This window comes from Xiphophorus maculatus, chromosome 5 (assembly GCF_002775205.1).
Source record: "Xiphophorus maculatus strain JP 163 A chromosome 5, X_maculatus-5.0-male, whole genome shotgun sequence".
Lineage (NCBI taxonomy): Eukaryota > Metazoa > Chordata > Actinopteri > Cyprinodontiformes > Poeciliidae > Xiphophorus > Xiphophorus maculatus.
The window spans coordinates 6,410,984-6,434,930 of NC_036447.1; the positions used below are offsets into that span (position 1 = coordinate 6,410,984).

At 38.8% G+C, this 23,947-nt stretch overlaps 1 protein-coding gene across 1 annotated transcript; it reads right to left on the reverse strand.

The window, feature by feature from the left end:
- Positions 1-658: 658 nt before the first annotated feature.
- Positions 659-22,844, reverse strand: LOC102237727 (probable G-protein coupled receptor 158). Its single transcript, XM_014473411.2, has 11 exons — positions 21,895-22,844; positions 19,744-19,852; positions 14,632-14,728; positions 12,869-13,089; positions 11,934-12,002; positions 10,314-10,423; positions 8,355-8,593; positions 6,834-6,972; positions 6,642-6,744; positions 5,124-5,270; positions 659-3,753 (listed from the first exon to the last, which is right to left on the reverse strand). Exons 1-11 carry the CDS (start codon positions 22,788-22,790, stop codon positions 775-777), a joined length of 5,109 nt encoding a protein of 1,702 aa, XP_014328897.1. The 5' UTR covers positions 22,791-22,844; the 3' UTR covers positions 659-774.
- Positions 22,845-23,947: the final 1,103 nt, after the last annotated feature.

The following is a 23,947-nucleotide window of genomic DNA, read 5'->3' on the forward strand; positions in this document are numbered from 1 at the left end:
TTGAAAAGCAGGATTCCCATACTGCATTTAAATCTCTCATAGCTGCAGGTTTAAGATCAGACTTAAACAAGCACGCATTAGACCCATAATAAAAAAAACTGACACAAAATACGTTTTCATTTAAAAAGGAGAGTGAAAGCAGGAGCTGTTATTGCCATTCAATGTGCCATTACCTGCAAAAGCAACATGGGATGTAATAATACGCAAAAGTAGAAAATAAAACTTGTTTGCAAAACATAAGTAATTGAGTAATCTTTATGACAGATCTCACAACCAAACCAAACAACCAAAAACAAAGTCTTGCCAAGTATTTTTTTTTCTAGTTTGTAGTGAAAATATTTTAATGCACTTGAAATAAGACTAAACTAGCTTATAAGTAACTTTTCAGCAGGATAAAGGATCTGGTTTAAAGTCAATAATTTCTTAATATTAATGTAAAAGTTCTAGTTCCACTGCCAAATTAATTAATTTATCTTGGGGGGGGGGGGGGGGGGGGAACTCGTTTATAAATTAAATAATCTTCCAGTTGAACTACTACTTTCCATGAAATTTAAGGACTTATTGACTTAAAACAAGCTTCTATATCTTGCTGATAAATTACTTGTAAGTTAGGTTTGTCTTATTTCAAGTGTACAAAGATATTTGCACTAGAAACTAGACTCAAAATACTTGGTAAAATATTGTGTTTTACAGTGTATAGTTCAATGTTAGGGTTGACAGTAACTGCTGCCAACTCAAATAGCAGAAAGCGTTTATTGTTTTTTCCTTTTGATTTCATAAATCAGGTGGGAAAACGAGAGCCTCAGCAGCACACTCTGCATCATCTTCCTCATCTTCCTCTGGGATGTTCTCAGGCTCCCATGTAAAGACGTCTGTAGTATTGTCTGTAAATGAGCCTGATGTGCTCCTGATGATGTCCCACGGACACAAAGCGTCACGCCGACCCAAAGCCAAGTTGGCTTTAGACTCGTCCGCCTGCTCCGTGTCCATGTCTCCTGGAGTCTCATCTTCGAGAGTCCTCCGGTTGTCTGTGACATCTGCGTCACTGATGGTAGACAAAACATTTTCTGCAACAGTTGTGGAAACTTTTATGTCATCTCCCTGTTCTTTGATACTGGATTGACAAACATCTTTGTCTTTAGTTTCTTCTGTCTCCCATGGGCAAATATCTGTCCGTGTGCTGTCTTGCTTTTTCAGCACTTTTGGGTCTTCTGTTTCCCATGGACACACATTTTCTCTAATACTGTCCTGCTTTTTTAAGACATTAGATTCTTCGTTTTCCCATGGACACACGTTTTCTCTAATGCTGTCCTGCTTTTTTAAGACATTAGATTCTTCGTTTTCCCATGGACAAACATCTTCTTTTATGCTATCTTGTCTTTTTGTAACTATAGCGTCTTCTGTGTCCCATGGACAAACATCTGCCAAAGGATTGTCCTTGTTTTTGAGAATTTTTGGATCATCTGTCTCCCATGGACAGACGTCTGCCCTACCACTGTCTTGCTTTCTTAACACTTTTGATGGGCTTTGCAGCCCTTGAGACTCCGTTTTGGACACTTCCTTTTTTTCACAAGACTTGGTCTCCCATGGACAAACATTCACCCTGTTGCTATCTGTCCCTTCAGTTTTTTCAGATACATCAGGTTTGTCTTGATGGCCAGTTTCCCAGCGACACACATCTTTGTTCACAGTCATTTGCAAAGCAGAGTCTTTGTGTGAATGTTCTATGTCTCCCGCTTCCCATGGGCAAATATCTTCCATGGGTTTAGGTGGATCAGGGAAATCCCATGGACAGCTTTCAGCTGCTTTGGACAGTTGTGTACTTGAATTCAGGGCAGGGGATGTTGTGTTGTGTGCTTTGGTAACTTTTATAACTTCTGTGGATGAACTGGGATAGATGGCAGATTTCATGACTTCTTGTTGAAAAGGTACCATCAGCGTACCTTTGTTTCTTGCAGGATTTAGGTTTTCATATGTACTTTCATCCTTGTCCTGAACCTCCCAGGGACAAACATTTGCATATTCACTGTCTTGTCTTATTGAAATTTGGGGAGTTTCTACATTCTCCCAGGGACAAACGTCTACTTTAAAAGCTTGAGTTTGTGGATCTTTGGATGTCGTAGATTGGGGAGTGACTGGAATATCTTGTGATTCCCAAGGAAATGCTTCAACCCTAGTCTTCTCTTGTCCACTCAAAGTCCTTTGGTCTTGTGATTCCCATGGACAAACATTTGAGCGCTCCATCACCTGGGATTCCTGCGAACAGATGTTTGCTTTGATGCTCTGCTGCTTCTTTGGTCCTTCTCCTGGTTGTGCAGAACTTTCTCCATCCCAAGGACAAACATCTGTGTAAGACGCATTGACAGTTGGCCTGATACGATTGCTGCCTCTTCGACGAGTTGAAGGGGTTCTTGAGCTGCTTATGGTCTCCCGGGAACTTATGCTACTACGTTTGCTGCTCTGCCTTGATAGAAACACATGTTCGTGGCTGCCCTCTTTTTGAGGATCATCAGCATCAGCAGGGGAAATGGTTGATCTTACAATCACAATCCTTCGTGGGCTTCTATCAGAAGAATCTGTAGAAGACAGTCTGACGGCATTCTGCTTTACAAGGCTGGGCTTTCCATCTGTTGTTGACATACTAAATTTCTGCAGTGACTTCTTGTCCATGCTTGGACGCCTACTGGATGATCCAGACACTGGTGTTGTGGAGGCACTCTCCTGGCTTTTTTGGGAATCCTCCCTGTTTAAATGTATCTCCTTACTGAACTTGCTACTGTCAACAGATGACATAAAAGATTTCACAGAGAGCCACTTATTAGTGGTGGTGCGGAAAGATAAGACTCGTTGATTCTTCGTCACCTGGGGTCTTGGTGTACCTGGCGCACTTGCAGACACAGTTACTGGGGTTTTAGGTGACACGGTGTCAGCTTGGGAGTTTTTGTCCATTGAAGGAGTCTTCTCAACAGGCGTCAGATGGTCCCAGGGACAAACAAGCGCTTGTGGGGAGGGTAACTCCTTTTCTTCACTGTCCTTTGGGCTTGCGTATGTAACATGCTTTGTGTTCTTGTCCCCTGATTGTTCTGGTTCCACCTCCCAGGGACAGACCTCAGCCTTGTCAAATGATTCAGACTGGAGGGCACTCCGCGTCTGATCGCTAATGGAAAGGCTCTGCTTTGACTGCATTGCACTTCCACCAGATATCTTTGGGATGTTCTCTATGGAATGGGTGGTAGAGGAGCTTAGGCTCCAGGATTTATGAAGCCTTGTGTGATCAGGATGCAGCAGATTGGTATCGATTGTCAAGTTCAGAGCACTGGCGGACTTGCACACCCCAATTGGAATATCCAGGGAGTCAGTCTCAGATCGCTGGGAGGATCTCTTCACAGAATTGGCCCTTAACGTAGAGTCACGGAATGAGGAGCCTCTCTCTCTCACATAATGATGATCATTTTGGGACTTGCATATAAACGATGAATGGGATTTTATTGAACTTCTGTAGCTGATACTTACAGAATCTGGCGCCATCCTAAATGAATCGGAGTGACTCCCACGTCTAATGCGGAAGGATCCATCCCTCTCTTCACGGCTGCACTGCCGACTTACGGTTTCTGGGAACTCAGCAATTTTTTTGATAAGCGATCTTCCCAGTGCACATCGAGAACTGCGCTTCTTTGAGAGATGAGGGTTGTTTGCTGTCATCTTCTTCACCTTGTGGACCTCTAACTGGGCATACAACTTCTTAAGCTCATCCTTATTCATGTGAAGAAAGCAGGAAATTGGTGTTGGGATTGAGCAGAAAGTTGAAATGACAGAGAGGAAAAGACAATGAAAGAAACAAGTCAGAGGAAAGTCTAAATGTCATTTTTATGTCAGGAGAAAACATTGGGGGCGTACTGAAGAAAAGGTAAATAAAGGTCATAAATTTGACTCAACATGCCTTCTACTAAATTATGTAAACAGTATCACATTTAGATATCTTGGGATTTTCTCTACATTTGGTAAATTACAGTTAAACCAAATATTTACATGCACGGTATAAACAAAAACCCCCAACATATTTTGTCCTTTTAAGCTGTATGACTAACCTCTGCCATTTTCCTGACAAGAACCAGTGTTGCTGATTCAGATTTTGATTTCCATCTTGCAAATTTCCCCCTATTTCACATTACCTAACCCATCAGTCTGAGATTACGTTCGCACAGAAGGCAAATTAGATCCAAATCCAATTTTGTTTGCCCATATGCAACTTTTTCCAATTACAACTTTTTTCCCCAAAGGATCTGGCTTGTGCCACTTCATAAGTCGTACTCATCTGATGGATTTCAGAACGTCTGCAGTCAGAATGGTCATGATGCATTTTTTCCAACTTTTATGTCAATAATGCGAGACGTGCATCAAAATTCTGCACCAAAAGAAGTGAAATGCTGTATATCTGGGGGTAAACATTGGCTGCAGCTAGCAGTGCTTTCTTTTTTCTTAGCTTCCTTTGTCTTGTTATAATCTTGTGGTAACACTGTCGGATCGCACTGCTCAACAACTTCTACGTTCTACTTTTGAGCATCCGGGTCAGAAACTGTTCACACATAAGTCTGAGTGTGGTAACATTTAATTAGTACAATGAACTATAATGTAAAAGAAAAAAAATCTGATGTTGGGAGAATCAAAATTGAGTTTACAGTATCAAGACTTGCTGTGTGAACATTTAGTCTCATCAAGGCTATGGGAAGTGTCAATGAATTTCCAAACTGTTTTCTGGCTTATTCCTGTCTGAGGGGCCTTTCAGCCCATTTGATATGGCTGTACTTTCCCAGGCCGTTTATATTTGCATACAACTGTTTGAACAGATGGCACCTTCAGGCATTTGAAATAATTCTTCCTGATATCTTGCCTGATTTCCTTTGGCTATAACAGGTGTTTGAGGTGCTGGCTTGAAACACCTGCATAGGTTCATTATTCTAATGAATCTTATTTGAATTAGAAGGAGGTACTCTTATCTAACTCTAAATGAAGATAAGTTTAGTCTGATCTTAAAAAATGTCTTTTTGGGGTAAACATCTCATTTTAACTGCATGCTGTAGTTTTAAAGCCTCCCACAGGTGTGAGGGCACATGAGACTTTACCTGAAAGTCATCTGGGTCCATACTGCGCTCGCTCCAAGCAGAACAAAAGCTGTTGTTCAGGTACGAGGCAGAACGTCGCAGATCCATTTCATCTTCATACACTTCTGCTGCTATCTCCTCTTTTCTGGCCTTAGGCTCGTAAAAAAACTGCAGAAGATACACAAGTACATGGAAGCGTAACATATAAGAAAAACTGGTGCTGTATAGAGATTAACAAATAAACTGAATGTTAGGTTTGTCCATATTAAAGAAGCAGTGGAAAACCAAATAGAATAACAAAATCTTTCAAAATGTGAGTTCTGTATAATACGTCCCCAACTGTATGTGGCTAAGTCAGAACAAAACTGTTTTTATTTGGCGACAAAACTACCACTAACTTCGATTTCTGACTATTAAATTCAGCGACTGTCAAAAAACGTAGGGATCACATTCAAAAAGGATTTAAAATTTAACATATCATCAAAGTAGTTCAGTCTGGGTTTTATCATCTACACCAGGGGTCCCCAAACTCGGTCCTCGAGGGCCGGCATCCTGCATGTTTAGTTCCAGGGAGAGTTTGGAGACCCCTGATCTACACCAACTATGATCACACTTTAAACTCACACTTCCAGACGGAGAAACAATCGGCTTCACGTCAATTTTAGGATAGGTTTTAAACTTTTATTAATTGTTCCTAAAGCTCTTAACAGCCTTGCTCCCCATTTTGTATCCTCGTTATTGAGCTTCTCTATTTGCACCAGCTCCTTTTGGTCAGTCAATATTTACTTATGGTTCTTGTGGTTACAAAGTACTTATGTTGATTTGACAAAGCATTTTGGAATAAACTTTCACTAGATCTTCAATCTATAACTGAATTTGGCCTATTTAAATAAAAGCTCAAAACCTTTTTTATTCAGGCAAGTTTTTAATACCTAAAAATGTGATGGAACTTCTGGTTTTATTTACCTTCTTTTATCTACCTTGTTTTTACCATGTTTTATGTTAAAACAGAAAACATTTTAAATATTTTGTTCACCAATGTTGCTGATGTGTAAAGGGCTATATAAATAAATACTTGATTGGTTTTGTGAGGATTTGAGTTTTTCTGTGTGTTTATTTAGGTTTCTGTTGTCCCGCTACCTCTTGATTGTTCCCAGCTGTGTCTCGTTTCCCTGATTAGCCTCTATGTATTTAATCCCACCTGTGTGCCTTGGCGAGTCCTTGTTTAGTGCAGCGTCAAGTCTGTCATCTAGTCCGCAGTCTATGTGATTATTACCAGTTGCTACCAGTTTTGAGCTATTAGCCTTCTGCTCATCTGTGCTGCCTGGATTATTGTACTGATTCATCATTAAATTCATCATTTCTCATCACTGCCTGGGTCCACTGCATCTGCCTCACCACTCTACAACCGCTATTCATGACGGGTTTAAGTATAAATGAAAATTTTATTATCTCGGAGCAAATTTTTTTAAGTTGCATTGCAACTTTTGCTTTTCTAACAAACTGCAAACCCATACATTTCATGTAAAAGTTAAATACCTTTGGAACGAGGAGCAGCGTAAGTGTAACTGTGATGGTGACATGGGTGTGCATGAAGGAGAGCAGCAACATCCAGTCAGGATGCAGAGACTGAAAGGTGAACCTAATGGAAGATGGAAGCACATTATTAACGCTCGCTGAGCACAGTTTGTACTTCAGAGTACACACGAAATGCTGAAAGGGTTGCCTTACCGAAACAGGTGGAACATGGAGGAGAGCAGGAGCTCGTTGTGGATGGCGATGCCCATGTAGCGAGGCTCATGAAAGGCTGAGGGAACCGGCCTGACAGCGGTCCACAGGGAGCTGCCCCAGCACAGGAACAGGAGCTCGGCTGGAGTAAAAAATGGACCGAATTAGTGTTCGATTAGTAAATAATAAATATTTATTTGCTATCATTTAACAAACTCACACCTTCTGAGTGAGAAGGAACCATTTTCTTCCAGTGCAAACATTTAGAAAAAGACAAAATTTTGTTGCACTGCAAAAACACAACACTTTACCAAGTATTTTTATTTAGTTTCTAGTGCAAATATCTCTTGAAATAAGCCAAAACTAACTTGCAGGTAACTTTTCAGAAAGACATGGGAGCTTGTTTTAAGTCAATAACTCCTTAATATTGATGAGAAAGGACTGGTTATAAGCGGAATAATCTGCCATCGGAACAGTGGTTGAGTGTTTCAGCATCTTCGCAGTTTTCTGGAAGTTTGTTCTAGATTTGTGGTACATAGAAGCTGAATGCTGCAGAATCCATACAGCAGCTTTAAAGTTTCATGTAACTTTAGTATTTTTTTTATTTGTTGAATTATCATCATGTCTTGACAGTATACTATGATACAGATAATCTGTCTTCTCCCAGTGCAAACTAGAAACAACCAATGACAGCCTCATGAGCAGCGCCACATAATCTCGTGTGCCGCTGCTCATCCCTCTCTACTTTTACCTGCTAAGCTGCAGCTAACAGAGAATGACATGAATGCTAAGGCTAGTTAGCATAGCCACTGATGGCAGTGAATAAACTGTTTTCCTGTAATGTTATGTCACTTCTTTGCCATTAGCACATTTAGCAGCGCGTACATGAGGATGATTGACTGTGCTAAGACCCGCCTCCTGGCTCTGATTGGCTGTTTTTGGTTGGGAAAAGAGTGTTTTTTTTCAGATGGCAATAACTCTAGGTGGATAAGATAGATTTTTTTCACATATGATCAGTTTTATAACAAACTCATGACATGGCGACAGTTTTAACAAATCTTTGAAAACCTTTTTCTTTATCAAGGTTACATACTGCACCTTTAAGTCTATTCTCTGAGATACAGAGAGTCAGTGTAAGGACTGTAGATCTGGAGTGATGTGCTCCATCTTCCTGGTTTTAGTCAGAAGCGAGCAGCAGCAATTTCTATCGGCTGTAGCTGTTTAATTAATTCGTGAAGACACTGTTGCAGTAATCAATGAGACTAAAGATAAAGATTATTTTCTAGATCTGCAGCAAACTGTTTTCTGCTCTCTGCTGTTATTTGATCTCAATGGGATGCGGTGGAACAACGTCTTGGGAAAGCAAAAGGTGTTCCAACCGGGTAACAACAAGGTGTATCTCGCAAAAGATCCAATTTTTAGTAGGCTGCTTAGTTCGTATTCATTGCAGTTGAAATAAATAACTGATAAATAGTCTAATAGTATTTACCAATATCAATAATCATGTCTTCTGCCCACACTCACCCACAGCCATCATATAGTCCCAGCGGTCCAGGTAGCACAGGGTGAATCCCTGGCCGTCTGACGTTGTAGCAGTAACAAAAACAGGGATGTTCCTGTCTCGGTTCTGGAGCACACCCACGGTCCACGCACACAGGAACCAGCTGACCGTCATCAGCATCACTCCCAGAATCCTCAGCAGGTGGAGGCTGGATATGTAGGGCATTCTCTGGGCCGTCCGAGAAAGGAACACCTTCAGCACCCTGGTCAGGGAGAGAGGCAGTCAGAGTTGCACTGCACAGCTTTAAGTTGAGATAAAGTCCAATCTGTCTATTATTATTATTATTATTATTATTATTTTTTTTTTTACAGAAGAGGGAAAATAATGTGACCTTCATCAACAGGCATTTTGATAAAAGGGGCAGTATTTTGTGCTATTCATTTTATAGCACAATTGAGTAGCTATATTAGATTCAGTAGTTATAAAAATGCTAACTATAACTAAAAAGACAATTTCCTTTTTTTTCTAACAGATTGAAATTGGGCCTCTGTCTCTTTCTGTTCTTTGTGAAACTCCCTTCAGGAAGTCATCGCCACCTGGTTCCTCTACTAACACTTTAACATAGTTTTAACCAACGTTTCACTAACAAGGAGGTCGTAAATTCATGTAAAGCTAAAAAAAAAGTTAACTTTACATAACACTGCTCCTTTAAATATGCGGACGATAGTGAGAAGCTGCGTTTTCATGAACCAAAAAAATTGCTCAAAATGAAATTAAGAAAATAAATTAGACAAAACTAAAAAAAAATTGACAAAAAGTTTTTGCGTTAGAGTGAGGTGGTTTTTCAGCGTATCCAAACACTTTTTTCACGTCACACCCGAGTCGAGCGGTCAACAGCCGGATGTTACAACTGGCAGAAGAAGACAGGGAGGGGATGGAGGATGATGGCTTGTTTCTGCTTTTTACGGACTGTGTGCAGCTAGCTCCTCCAGGGCTCTCACAGCATCGCACAGTTCATAAAAAGTTCTGTCATTCGAACGTGTTGAACCCAAAGCTCTTCTGTAAAATGGCCGACTACAGTTTTCCCAAAACGCCGCTCCCGTAGCCGCCGCCAAATGCAGGAGGTTTGTTGCTCCTCTGATGACTGAGACGATTACTAACTAGCGCCATGACTGAATTATGAATATATGTCTCATGTAAATGTTCACATCCTACTAATGACTTATCGCATGAATAAGCTTATTTATGTGTGATTTTAATTTAATTTCTTAGTGATTTTAATTCAATCTCTTTGTGCTGCCTTTTGTAAGTTAAGATGGACCAGCAAGGGTGAAAACCGCACTAGAACGCCCCCTGGTGGATATTTTGTTATGCTTTGGTGACGCTAAAAAAGAATATAGATCCAAGATGGTGGAATGCGTCACCGAACAGTTCATGATTTAAGCTGATTATTATCCTTATACGTTGTGTTTCAGACAAGATTTGTTCGTAAGTATTGGTTAATTGTAAAAGCAATAATTGTATCTTTGTTTTATGTAACTGGTGTAAATAATTGTACGCTGGAGTCATTTAGGAAAAAGTTTTTTTATTTTTATTTTTAGCTAGCAGCAAGAATGGCTAATTTGCTATGTTCGTTGGCTAATAGTCAGTCTTGTATGTTTCAGTTTACGATGGCCAAGGTGATGGCAGTGGTCAGAGGCCACTCTTCAATAAACAAGTAGAAAATAAACAAGTTTGGTTATTGGAGCGTCGTTGTCTGGCTGTCTAGCTGCTGAAAACTGAAAATCTCGGGGCGAGGACAGCACACTCTTACTTCATGGAAACCCCAAAATTGTGATTCTTCTGTGACATTAGCAGAATAGCGACAAGGATTTGCGGTAGCAGTGGAAACCCAGCCAGTGCCTGTGGTTTATTGCAGAAGATTAGCCGGCTGCTAGCTAAATGTTGATATACCGTTTTTCTGACGTCATATAATTCCTTACCTGTACATTTTCAGTGTGATCGTGCCATAAACAACGGAGAAGCCAAGCATTCGGACCCAGCGCAGAAGAATACATCTGAACGTGCTCGGCTTGAAGTACAGAATGAAGACCTGCAGGGGGAGACAAACTCAACTCTGATACAAGTACTAATGTAGCATAAAGGTGTTGATCAAAAGTTAGCAAAGTACCTGAGGGAAATGGGTAGAAGTGGCTATTTACAATTTAACTTACTTACAGGTGCCTGTATTTTAGCAAAGTAAATCAAATGTTTCCACCAATGTAAATTATTTCTCTTTATTTATTTATTTATTTATTTAGTTAGTTAGTTATTTAGTTAGTTAGTTAGTTAGTTATTATTTCAGGTGAGTAGTGTAGCCAAAAATTGTACTCAAGTAAAAGTAGTACTACTTCAACATATTTCTACTCAAGTAAAAAGTAGCGAAAATGCTACTCAATTACTGTAACATATAAATAGCATAGTTAAGTGTCAATAGACATTATTATTTGTTTTGTAATTTTTTTTCTGTTTTTACTTTTTATTGTCTGTATGAATTAAATACATCAATAATAACAGAATAGCAAAATCAGAAAAAGGAAATATTTTTCCAAATCAATTTGTTTCAATATAACATTTATGAAAACTTCAATTTAATCACAGGTGTGTTTCTGTGTGAATGTTTGGTAAAAACATGTTTGTTCTTCATTCGGTGAAGTTACTAACAGTGGGAAATTTTACTCATGTAAAAGTAGCAATACTTCATTATGAAGTTACTCAAGTAAAAGAAAAAGCACATAGCAGTAAAAGTATTCCTAAAAGTATTTTTATTTTTCAAAAATGTTACTCAAGGAAATGTAACTGAGTAAAATTAACCAGTTACTACCCAACTATGTTTATTTTACAGTACAAGATACATAGCATCTTAGTGAAAAGGGAAGAAAGTACTGTATGTTAATGAATGAATATGACTGTGTTAATACTGACATCAGAACGTAAAGAAATTAAAATAACAAGTAATAATAGTGACAATAATAAATAAACCAATTAATTATCTGTAAGAGGCAAGTAAATGTAGACATGCAATGGAGGAATTTAAAAATGTTGTTCTAATAGAAAATATTTTATAATTTAACAGTAGATTATTAGAGGTAGTTACAGTAGCTCATAATATCCACAAATAAACACAAACAGAGTACTCTTCTACCCCATAAAAACCTTTGTAGTGTAATTGTAGTTTGTATAATCATTTATTATACAAACTACAAGTTGTATAATAAATAAGTTTAGTATTTCTGTACTGTGGCTCCTCTGTTTGTACCTCAAATGCTGCTTAGCTGTTAAATGCTGATCACTTGTTATTTTTAGAAATGACTGTAAGTAGTTCAGAAGGGCAGAGCGGCCAGCCCATTAACAAGTTGACACGTTAAATCACTTCCCGTTAATGTGCCGCTCTGCACACACTGTCTCGGTCTGCAGGAACAATCCCTCATCAGCAGAGGCAGATAAACCAAAAGAGCATGGTAGATGTTACAAAATGAACATGAACACTGAGAAATAAGTTATGACTGAAGCTGAGAAACGCACACGTGTGTTTTGCATGAGGAACTTTACATCGTATTTACCGGGAAGTAAAGGAGCAGAGAGCCGAACAGGATGGTTTCCAGCAGCAGGAGACTGGAGGCGCGGATCCTCTGAAGGCAAAGAGGTGGAGGAAGAGACAGAAAACAAAATGTAAAGATGAAGCCCAGAGTACACTGCTAAAACACAAAGTCCTACTGAGTATTTTTGTTTCGTTTCTAGTGCAAATATTTTAATACACCTGAAATAAGACAAAACTAACTTCCGAGTAAGTTTTCAGCAAAATTAGGAGCTTGTCTCATGTACTTTTTAAAATTAATAATAAGGAATTATTTACATATTTGTACTTGTATAAAAAGACATTTTCCCATGTTGTAAGTGAAATAATCTAGTACTTTTCCCTCAATATTAAGGAATTATTGACTTAAAACAAGCTCTTATATTTTACTGAAAAGTTGCTTAAAGGTTAGTTTTGTCTTATTTTTGTGGACAAAGATATTTACTCAGGAAACTGGACAAAATACTTGGTGAGATTTTGTATTTTGGGAGTGTATTTTAGTTTTAATCTTACAACCTACTTCACTAGCTGCTACATATCCTCATACATTTCAAAATGTTTTATTTTACTGTAATTTGCTAATCTTGTCCTGCACGTTTTTAGTCATGCTATTCTGATATACAAAGTAAATGTAAACACTTTGTGAAAAATATGAACTTTGAAAGATTAAACAAAAACATGATGGCATTATTCACTGCAAAAATACAAAATCTCACCAAGTATTTCTGTCTAGGTCCTAGTATTAATGTCTTAGTACACTTGAAATAAGACAAAATTAACTTACAAGTAATTTTTCAGCAAGATATAGGAGCTCATTTTAAGTAAATAATTCCTTGATATTGATGAAAAAGTACTAATTATAATCTGCCAGTGAAACAAATTCATATAATTTGCCCTGATTCACCAAGACATGTGACTCACCCGGTTTTGACGGTGCTGATAGGACACCAGCATGCTGACAAAGACGAGGAACATGAAGACTCCCTGGAGGGCCAGCACCCCGGCCCTGAGGAGCTTGTCCTCCTGCACCCAGCAGGGGGTGCTGTCCTGACAGCTCTTACAGCCGGGCCAGCATGGGAGACAGATGGGCATGTTCGGGTAACACGCATCGCTGCTTTCGCTGCCATTTATAGGGTCTCCATCTGCAAAACAAATGTATGCATCTGCACCACCTACACGAAGCCCTGTGCAACCTGCAGCTCTGTCATGCAGCGGTGAAAGAAATCATATCTGTAAAGCTTTTTCTCTACCTGTTCTGAAAATTATCAAAAGTGTCACAGAGATAGACAGATGCACACACACGTTATTTCCATCAGGTTGCTTAAAACCTAATTTTTATTTTCTTTCTTTACATTTTTCAAATGATATATAGTTTTTCTTGTCTTCTCTTTAAAGCTGCAGTATGTAACTTCTATTTAAAAAAATGTTTTTGATATTGGTTAAAAATGTCACCATGTTGTGACAGTTTAATATGAGACAGATCATCTATGAAAATATCGACCTCCACAATCAGCTCCCTGAGCTACTATTGCTGTCTGAAGAAATGCACTGCTACCGACAGAAAACAACCAATCAGAGGCAGGAGGCGGGTCTTAGCGCTGCCAATCAATGCTGTTCAGTGTGCTAATAGTGGAGAAGCAACTTATTGTTACAGAAAAAACATTTATCTGCTGTCATTGGTGGTCATGCTAACTAGTCTAGCATTCACGACAGACTCAACTGTCAAGAAGAAGCTGCACTCCATGGTGATGAACAGCGCTAAGGCCCGCCTCCTGGCTCTGATTGATTGTTTCCAGTTAGCACTGGGAAAAGGCAGAGGTGCTCGATTTTTTTCATACTAAACTGTCCCGACATTGTGACTGTAGCAACAAGTAAGCTATGAGCAGAGTCGTTCCCATAGCAACTGACTGACAACAGCTCCACTAGTGAATCAGGATTCAACACCAAGAAGCAACAAACATTTCTCACAGAAAGAACAGAACATTCAGTCCATTACTGTATTTTGTTTTTAGGGTTGATATTTATTTTGCAACTATGTATACAGCATTGCTAGATTAGCTAATTTAAACACCTTTTAACGTAAACTGACCCAGAACTCACCAAATCCCACAGCACATCTTCATGCTAAGACTGTCATAGTCAAACTACCATAATTGACCTCCCTCCCTCTCTCTTGCTATTTTTTAATGAAAACCTTTTAACCAGTCTTGTTGTTGTAGTCTTGATAATTAATAGCAAAGCACTCCATCCATTTTTCTTTTATATATCAGGCGCATAATTTAGGTTTACAGCGTTATTTTGACAACTTGACAGCTAAAACCAATGATAGTTATCGTTTGCAAACTGTTTTTTCTTCAGTGTGTGACGTCCCGCTGCAATGTGACTAGAGGCCAATGGCTGTAAAAATGTGATGTGTGTCTCATTATGTAATTATACCAAGAGAAAACAGAATGTCATGTAACCAACTTGAAGTTCCTTGAAACTTTCTTTTGTGACCCTGATGATTGCTGATCAGTCCAGAGTGAACCCTGCCTAATCACAAACAAAAATCTTCGTCCATTTTTAATATTCGTAATTTTTTCTATGCAAAAATAACAAAATAACATTAGTGTGTGCAGCGGTAAAGGCTGTAGCTTCTCTGATATTCATCTTGAAATTGATTGATGGTTTCCTGGTTGACTTACCTGAATCCTCAAGAGAGATTTCCGGGTTGTAGTATCCTTCTTTGCAACGGCAGCAGTACTGACCGATTCGAAATCCCCGGCCTGGAACCGGCACACACTGAAAGAGAGACGCTGCTTTCACTCTTTAAGTTCATTTACTTACAGATTTTATTATTCTGTGTGAGTTTGTGGTAATCTTAAGAAGATAAAGGAGAGATGGTCATATTTTGTTTGTGAGATAGAGTCCATCTGATCCAGTGGACCTGACTATGTCACCGATCTATTTATTGATCCAGATACAAAGATCCTGCGTTGATATATTTTTCTTCTTACCTGCTTTCAACCTGTTTTCATGTCCTTTTCAATAAGAAAATATGACGCTATTTGTAATTAATTATGTAACTTTACAAATAATCTGTCTCATATTAACTGTCCCAAGATGCCATAAAAAATTATATTTGTAAACGTTATGTACATACTGCAGCTCTAAATCTGTAGTTTAGTTTGGATTTCTCTTCAATATGATATTAACTTGTCATAACTTGATGGATTTTGGAAGGCAGAGTTTCAGAATATACAACATCCATGAAGTCAGATTATGGGGGAGTGAGATTAATGACACTGGAGCTTGAATTGATCGTTTACTGATCTCCAACTGAAAACAACAGTGGCACCAAAAACCATGTATTTTTTAAAATCAAAACATCCTGTAGCCAAGTTGTGAGTGGAGCCCCCTGGTGGTCCGCCACAAGATTATTGATAATTAATCAAACATTTAATCTAAACCAAGCGTGCCCAGCTAATTTTCATTATGAAAAGATAATAAATGACCTGGAATGTCTTTAAATATGAACAAATAACTCTGTATTCAATAAGTACTTCTTATAATACAACCTGAACATCTTTTCAAGTTGATGTAAATTGGCAGAATTCGGTTAAAAACAGCTTTAATTTGATTGCTAAAATAATATTTAAAACACTCAACTGCTTTCTCAAAGGTTCTCTAGACTCTTGAGGACCACTTAAAAAGCTATCGCGGGCAGGATTTGGCCCTCAGACCTTGAGTTTGACACGTGATCTACACAAAAGCAAAGACAATGGATCACGTGTCAAACTCAAGGTCTGAGGGCCAAATCCTGCCCTCAGGTTAAAAATAAAGAGGATGTGAGACAGCAGCACATTTATTCTGCACAGAGAAGCTAACAGGAACTGACTGAATGAAGGTTAAACTCAGGGTCACGTTACTCAGTCTCATTTTACTTCTCTCTTATGCTAGCATCAATTTAGCCAGTCAGGATACAGACACTAATACACACTCACACACACACTTGCTTAGATGCTGTGTGTGTTAATCTAAGCTAAAAGCTAAATGGACACATAATGCCTCAACTGAGAGTATTATCTTTTTTTAGAGAAATCCTGTTCTCCAGCCTAGACAAACACACACAAACACACACCGACTGCAGGGATATTCAAACTCACAGCCTCTTTATTGAATGCTCAAAGACCTAATGGCACTAGTTGACCATTAATGTAGCATGGATTATACGCAGCAGTCATCTTGATTCTCTCCATGCCCACATCTACATTCAAATCTATTCCTCCGGCATGTTTAAGTAGAAATAACCAAAGCTTTACAACTTCATGTCTGCTCAAAAGCCATTTTATTGTTTACTACAGTGTTTGTAGTAGTAGCATTAGCTCTGACCTCCAAAGTCTTTGGCTTGATTTTGTTGTATATACAGTTAAACCCGGATGTATTGCATACACTGTATAAATATACAGTATAAGTATTTCTTCCTCTCTGTCTTACATTAAAGCAGACCAAACCTCTCCTGTTATGGGTCAGTTAATATCATCAGTATCAGTTTCTATTAGCTAAATGTCACAGTAAGAGTGACATAAACTTTTTGTGTTTTTTATAACATTACTGCAGATGTGAAGTTTGCCAGAATTGGTTTATTTCTTTTTCAAATTAGTTTTGTTTCGTAAACAAATTATTTTCTCCTGACGTTAAGTTACGCTGCTCTTGACGGATGGAGGTTACCATAGAAACCAGTAACGACTGGCTCCTTCCCCTTTTTCTGAAACTGTGTTGTTTTTTTTACCAGTGCTATATTTTAACATATACTTTAGCCAAATTTAGTTATATACAGGGTTTCATGTGTAACTTTGCCATGTTTTGTATATGTTTTTAACCATTATCCATTTCAGCTGTGTTTAGTTCTACAACTGTTAACTGTCATGTCAACTATTCATTGGGAATCATTGCTCTGTAGTTTATTTATGTTTATTTTACTTTATGTATAGTAAATTATACATTATTACAGAAGATGCTGGCGTGATGTTAACCACCATCTTGATTTTCTCTCTCCTTAGATTAGAATAAACAGAAAGCCTGAGTCTGTCCTTTGTGACGTCATCCTACTGGACCTGAGACAGAGGTTATTACACATACACTAATAAGATTACTATGCCTTTAGCGATTTTTTTGTATCTTAAATGCAAAATCTATATATATATTGTACAGTTTTTGTTTCATTGCTGCTCTAAATATGTTGTTTTTTCAGTAAATTGTATTTTTTGAGAGTATTTACTCCAGTTACTGATTGACTGATTACTAAATTATTTGATTATTATTTCAATAACTGATTCATCACGATTAATTTGATCAATCATTTCCTCCCTTGTTTCCAAATGCCTGATGATGCCACATTCATTTGTTTATATAGTTATATGCAAGTATAAGCAGCATGGCAAAGTCCAGCACTGTGTTCCAGAGATTAATGTGTCAGAAAATGCCTTTAGGTAGTGAAACCAGTCCTGTACCAACATGGACTGAAAGGCTGCTCAGCAAAGAAGAAACAAATACTCCAATGGAAACATAAAAAGCCAAATTACAGTAGATATATTAATGCAGACAGGGACCAATGCCTTGATTGTCCTGTGGTCTGATGAAACTACAGCTGAAGTGTGAGGCCACAATCAATGTCTCAAGACCTGCCAGAAAGTTTAAACTTGGGCACAAATGGACCTTATAAATGAAAAATGACCCTAATTGTATCACCAACGCATTATAAAGTGACTTAAAACCCTCAAAAGTCCCAACAAAATAATAAAGTGTGTGTGAGCAAAAAGGCCTTCAAACCTAACTCACTTACAGCAGTTCAGTGAGAAGCAATGGGCAAAAATTACAGAAAACTATTTTGAGAAGCTTGTTGGAAAGGTAGGCAAACATTTGACCCAAATCATACAATTTAAAGATGACCTCCTTGAAGAGGTTAGGATAGGTCTATGGGTTATCCAAAACATGTTTGTTAGATTTTTTTGTACAAAATCATTCTTTGATAATGAGATTTTAGTCTGCTCAGTTCTGCCTATTTTGAGCAGTCTCCAGGCCTCTGTCACTTTAAATAAGCTGCTGCTAGCCACGCCCCCCAACTCAACGTTTACACTCTCACGTGAAAATGGTTGCAAACAGATGTGCAATTATACAACCCTACAGCTTTGGAAAGCAGAAGTGGAGCCTCCTGCACAACCAACAAGAATGCATCAAGTGGTTTAATGTTAGGGGCTAGATAATTCAAACATTGATGGATTGTGTCAAGTATCAAGATGATACTGCTTTAGGAATAAAACATTTTTTTCTGAGTTTCCTTTCTGTATATCCAGAAAAGAATGGCGTATAATGGGATGTTTCTTCATATTTTATGTTATTCCTCTATAAATATCAAGGCTTCACCTAAACCTTCAAAATCAGGTGATGATCTCAAATTATAAACCACATTTTGGCATTGAAAAAAAGCATTGAGATAAAGAACAGGACAGTCCATATCCTGTCCAGTCAGTAATGTAGAAGTGTCAAAGACTGAATCAGGACGGGAAACTGGTGCCATGAAGTGTCAGAAGATTTTTCAAATGCTCTTCCCTTGGGCTTAGACCTCTATGAAAGAGGAAGTATGTCAGTGTGCTAGATTATGGCTATAATCCATCAGATCATCCTGCTGCCCGCCACCAACCCCATCCACTTTTAAATAGATGTCAACCTATCAGAGAGAAGGAAGCTGATGCAGGGCTGGTTGGGCCAACAGCCAACAGATGCTAATTTTGTACCTAATTTTGCAAGCTTGGCAGTAAGTACTAGAGTAAATGTCACTGATATTCATGTTAATATTACATAGAGATGGGTAGTGTACTCAAAAATTGTGGTCGAGTAATAGTTTTACTGTATTTATATTATTGATAAGTTAGGAAGAAGGGGAGAGCTAGTTCTTGTGGCTTGTTTATTGTTGTCATAGCAACTGCCTGCCAAGATTTCGGTCAGTTACAAAGGTCACGCAGGTGTGACGTCACATGACAACTACGTTTTAACCAGAGGAACTGGGCAAAATGTGGATCGTGCTACATACTAGAAAGCTTTGAGTGCCAAGGTCAGTGAGGGTAGGACGGCGTATTAGGGTCATTGTAGATCGAAAAGAGGAGTAGATTTCTGCCAAATAATTTTAGACATTTTTGAGAAAAAGCAAATGTCTGAATTTTTGAGTTTGAAAGTTGAACATTTGCTTGAAAAAACTCAGGTTTTTAGCTTAATCCAGGAATTTTTCTAGGAAAAGACTTCTGAGTTTCAAAAATCGAAATATTTTGACTTTTGAGACTAAGAAAAATTTCAAAACTCAAAGATTTTGGTAGGGGTTTTTTGGGGCAAATTTTTGACTTTATAAGCCCAGAATTTTTTTTTTTTTCTGGAAAAGTTTTGGGATTAATTTAAAAATGTCTGAGTTTTTTGGTGGAAATTTACTCCTCTGTTTTCTAGCTCTAATAGACCACCATAGTGAGATAAACCTTACTGGACAAAGTGTCAATGTATGGCACTTGAAAAATTATAACCTATAAGATATTGCATTCAAGTTGACCTTCATCATTGCAATACTGCGCACACTGATATTACAATGATGATTGCTATTCAAAATACTACGCTTCAGTAACATTTAATTTTATCATAACTTCTTAACATAGATATTAAACAAGCCACCCAACACAAGGTCAGCTGGATGGACTAATTCTTAATCAACTAAAAAAAAGAAAGTACTAAATCATTGTCTGTCTTGCTGGGGTAATTTCTCCTTTGTTTACCTCCATGCTGGTGCGGTTGCACTGGTGAGTATCAGCGAACCAGCTGTCACCTGTTGCACACTGATCCAAGTCGATGTCCTGAATGTTCACATCCACACGTACAACACCTCTGAAACACAAAACATGGCCAACAATATGATTAAAGATAACAATGTAGCTTTAATCATCAATTCTTAACTGCTTTTTTGATTCAACCATGCCAATTAATCCTTTCTCCAGAAAGTAAAATCTCATTCTCCAAGAAAATAAAAATAGAAAATAATGAGAAATGTAAATATTTATTCTTATTTCTTAGTTTGTTGCTTGTCCTAAACTTTTTTTTTTAGTTTTTTTTATTTTTTTAGGCAAACTATCCGGTTTTACTGTCAGAATAGCAAGCAAAAACAGTTTGCTTGCTAATTTTGTAAAGGGCAGAATGTAAAATCTGGCAGCAATAACCTGTTTAAATGTTCACACTCTGAAACTAACTGATTGTTGAAGCACATTTTGATTAAGCTACTTTAGTACTTTAGTACTTGATTCTTTTCAGCTTTGTTGTCAGGTACAATTTAGAAGAAGACAACAGGAAATGGTTGGAGGATGATCGTTTGTTTATGGTTGTTGTTGTTTTTTTATTTGGACAATGTGCAGCTGACTCCACCAGAGCTCTCACAGATTTGCACAGTTTATAAAACGTTGTGTGTCATTCCAACGTGTTGAATCCATTGCTCTTCAGTAAAATCATAGACTACAATTTTCCCAAACTGCCTGATTTTAATTTCATTTCTTATTTAATGGAAACTCTGCATTTGCAAAATTGTGTTTTTTTTGGCATATAGAATATAAACAAAGATTTGCGCACATTTGTAATGGAAACACCTTTACAGTTGCAACAGATTTGCCAGCTGCACATCCATGATGGGAATCTTCACCACATCCCAGTGATCAGCAACAATACTTAGGTAGGGTGTGGTGTTTACATTGGTATTGAGCGACTGCAAGAGGAAACATTCTTCCACAATGTCATCATTCCATCCTTATTCAACAAGTTTCCATTTCAGCTGCATCATTCAGATGGTAGGATCAGAGTTTGGTGTAAACAACATGAAATCATGGATCCATCCTGTTTGCATCAACAGTCCAGAGTGGCTGTGGTGACGTAATGGTGCGGGGGGTTATTTTCTTGGCACTCTTGCAGTCGCTCAATCTGTGTATCTGATAGCATTAGAACCAGGTGTGGTCTTCTGTTGTTCTTCTTCAAGGTTTAATGTGTACAATCTGAGAAGGTATTTTGAATACCTTAGTTGTAACGAGTGGCTGTTTGACATGTTATCTTAAGTCAGTCTGTTCTCCTATTGCCTTTTACACCAACAAATTCACACAACTGCTGGTCACTTCATATTTTCTCAATTTAAGACGAGTCAAAGTCACTTACATCCCCTTTCTTCTTTAAACTGTCTTCACCAAAAGTGTCTTAATCAGAGGTGGACAGAGTACCCAAAAATTGCACTAAAGTAAGAGTAGCAAAAAAAGTACTTGGTAAAAATACAGAGTGACTGATCATATTATCAATCATTTAATATTTAAAAATTACATAATCAGATGGACCAAAAATATAAAGTTAAGTGGAAATTTTGGCATTTTAAGAACCAAGGTGATAAGAATTCATATAAATGACAAAAATTAACAAAAAAATCCAAATCACTTTCTGTCAATGCAAAACTTATGAAACTTTATCAAAAATTGCAGGTGTCTCTGTGTCTGGTGAGTTTCTGGTTAAAACATGTTTGTTTTTCATTCAGTGAGTAGAGAATCCAGAAATTTCACTCAAGTAAGAATAGAAAAACTTCATGATAAAATTACTCAATTAAAAGTAAAATGTACAGTCTAGTAAAAATACTGCTATTAGTACTTTTTTTCCAAAAAGTTACTCAAGTAAATGTAACTACCAACTCTGGCCTCTATCCATTGAGTTGCTACCTTATGATTGGATGAGTTGATAATTGTATTAACAAGCAATTGATCAGATGTATCTGATAAAATGGTCACATCAAAACTTTTTGAAGCAGTTTATCAGTCTCATTTTTAAATCACAAAAATCAGGCCTTTCACAAGGGATTTGTTCGCTTTTGAGGTTAGCCCTCATAATGCTGAGAGTGAGGAGATACTAACCTGAACTCTGGTGTCAGGTCTGGCTTCAGTCCGTAGAAGGAGGTAGACAGGGTGAGAATCCACCCAGGCTCAAAATACCCGTCCTTACAGTCCAGAAACGGGGCACTGGCATACTGTACCCCGGTTCGGTTGGTCACGTAGCTGTCACCCTGTCCCCACTTTGGCGTATCTAATGTGGTGAGGTCATTGAGGAGAACCCGCTTGGACAGGGACGCTGTCGGTTGGCCGGACTCTGGGAACTTCAGTTTTCTAAACCAGCTGTCATCGGGGGCAGGAGATGGAGGGTGGAGACTCTCCCAGGCCTTGGATACGTCCTGAAGGAGGATGGCCTGCTGTTTGCCAGTTGGGTTGCGAGTTGCGCGAAGAACCAGCTGTGGCACCGGGACAGAAGGGTCAGCGTCAAAGGTAAGCAAAGCCCGTTGAATAAGCAAGTCTGCCTCCAAAAGTGAGCGGACCAGGGCGTGGTACCACTCCATATCCTCATCTACTGTACTCTCCCGAAGGTCGCTGGCCTGGAACACCATGTTGAGAAAGTTGGCGGTGTTAGCCAGAGCATCCTGAGCTGGTTGGAGTGGGGCGTAGAAGTTACTCGGCAGAGATCCAGTCTGCCCTTTGGTGCTGTACGCCCGCGAACAACGAGCCATATTCAAAGTGGAGGGGTCTCCGGTATACAAAAAGGTCTCTGCTGGTGACCAGTCATCCTCCACCTCGGTGGGCGCCTCTGATGGTGTCTCACCAAACTCAGGAAGCTCTGTGGGGGATTCCTCAGAACTTCTTGTGGTGTTTGTGGAAAAATCTGAGCTGTTGGCCATCTCCCCGGACAATACTGCTGGTAATTTTGGAGTCACTTGCGATCTTAGGACGGGTGCAAGCAAAAGAAAAAGCCAGATATTCATTCTGACTCAGTCTATAAGGGTGAAAAGGAACAAAGACGGCGTCAACAACTGGAAATCTGTGATCTTTTTGAAAGATCTTTTAGGAAAAATGCCTCGTTTCACAGGTGTCTTGGAGGATTTTGCTGCACAGTTTGTAACACTCGTGCCAACATTTAGCGTAAACAACTACATGTGTGTGAAGTAAAGTCCCACAAGTTTTCACTCATCTCTTTTTTAAAGGACTTTTAAACAAGCAGTGTTCTGTAGTTGGTGACAGATGAAGAGAAGAACCGCCATATTTCTTCACAGTCCACCAGGTTCCTCCAACTTTTCTTGTTCCATAGTTGTTGACAAGAAACAAATGCAGTCTGCTCTTAAATATAACAATAAAAATTAAAATGGCTCCCAAAATTCAAAGCAACATGTTGATCCGAAGAGATGAAACGTGAGCAAATTTCCGTTATTTTCCTCGACTCCTCGCTCTAGAGCTTCCAGCTCAACTGATAGAAACTTGAAAAGCTCGTTCACCCCCTCCCCGACTCGCTCCTCTCCCTCTCGCTCACCCCTCCTCCATATTGATGGGCTGCTTACCAGTGCTGAAAGGTGATGAGAGTGGTCCATCTGTTGAGTGTGTGTGGCTTCGGAGAGAGGAGAGGATGATTCGGTCTGTCAGAGATGAGTGTTGGGCTAAGCTGTGCTGCATTTGGGCATCCATCAAAAATCACCCTGCAGGATGGATGGATGGGTGGATTAACCCCTCCTACAGGAGAGTGGATGGGCTTTTTACTGCTTTCTGTCTCTCTTCTAAAGCAGATCAAATGTGGAGTGTTTAGAATTTTTATGAATGCAATTGTAGAAACAAAACAGGCATCTTGGTAGGTAACTGCAACTAACTGTCATAACAGTTGACATGAAGTTGCTATGACAACAATAAACAAGAAGAAATGCACCAATGAGAAAAACAACCAAAGAGCAAGGAGGAGGGTCTTAGTGCTGTCAATCCAATTCATGTGCTTGCTGCTAAATGTGCTAATGGCAGAGAAACAACTTACAGTTACAGAAAAATTGTTGTTACAGGCTATGCAAGCTGCAGCGTAGCACAGAGCAGGGGGATAGAGGGAATGAGAGGCCTCCCACAAGATTGTGATTGACAGCACTAAGACCTGCCTCCTGCCTCT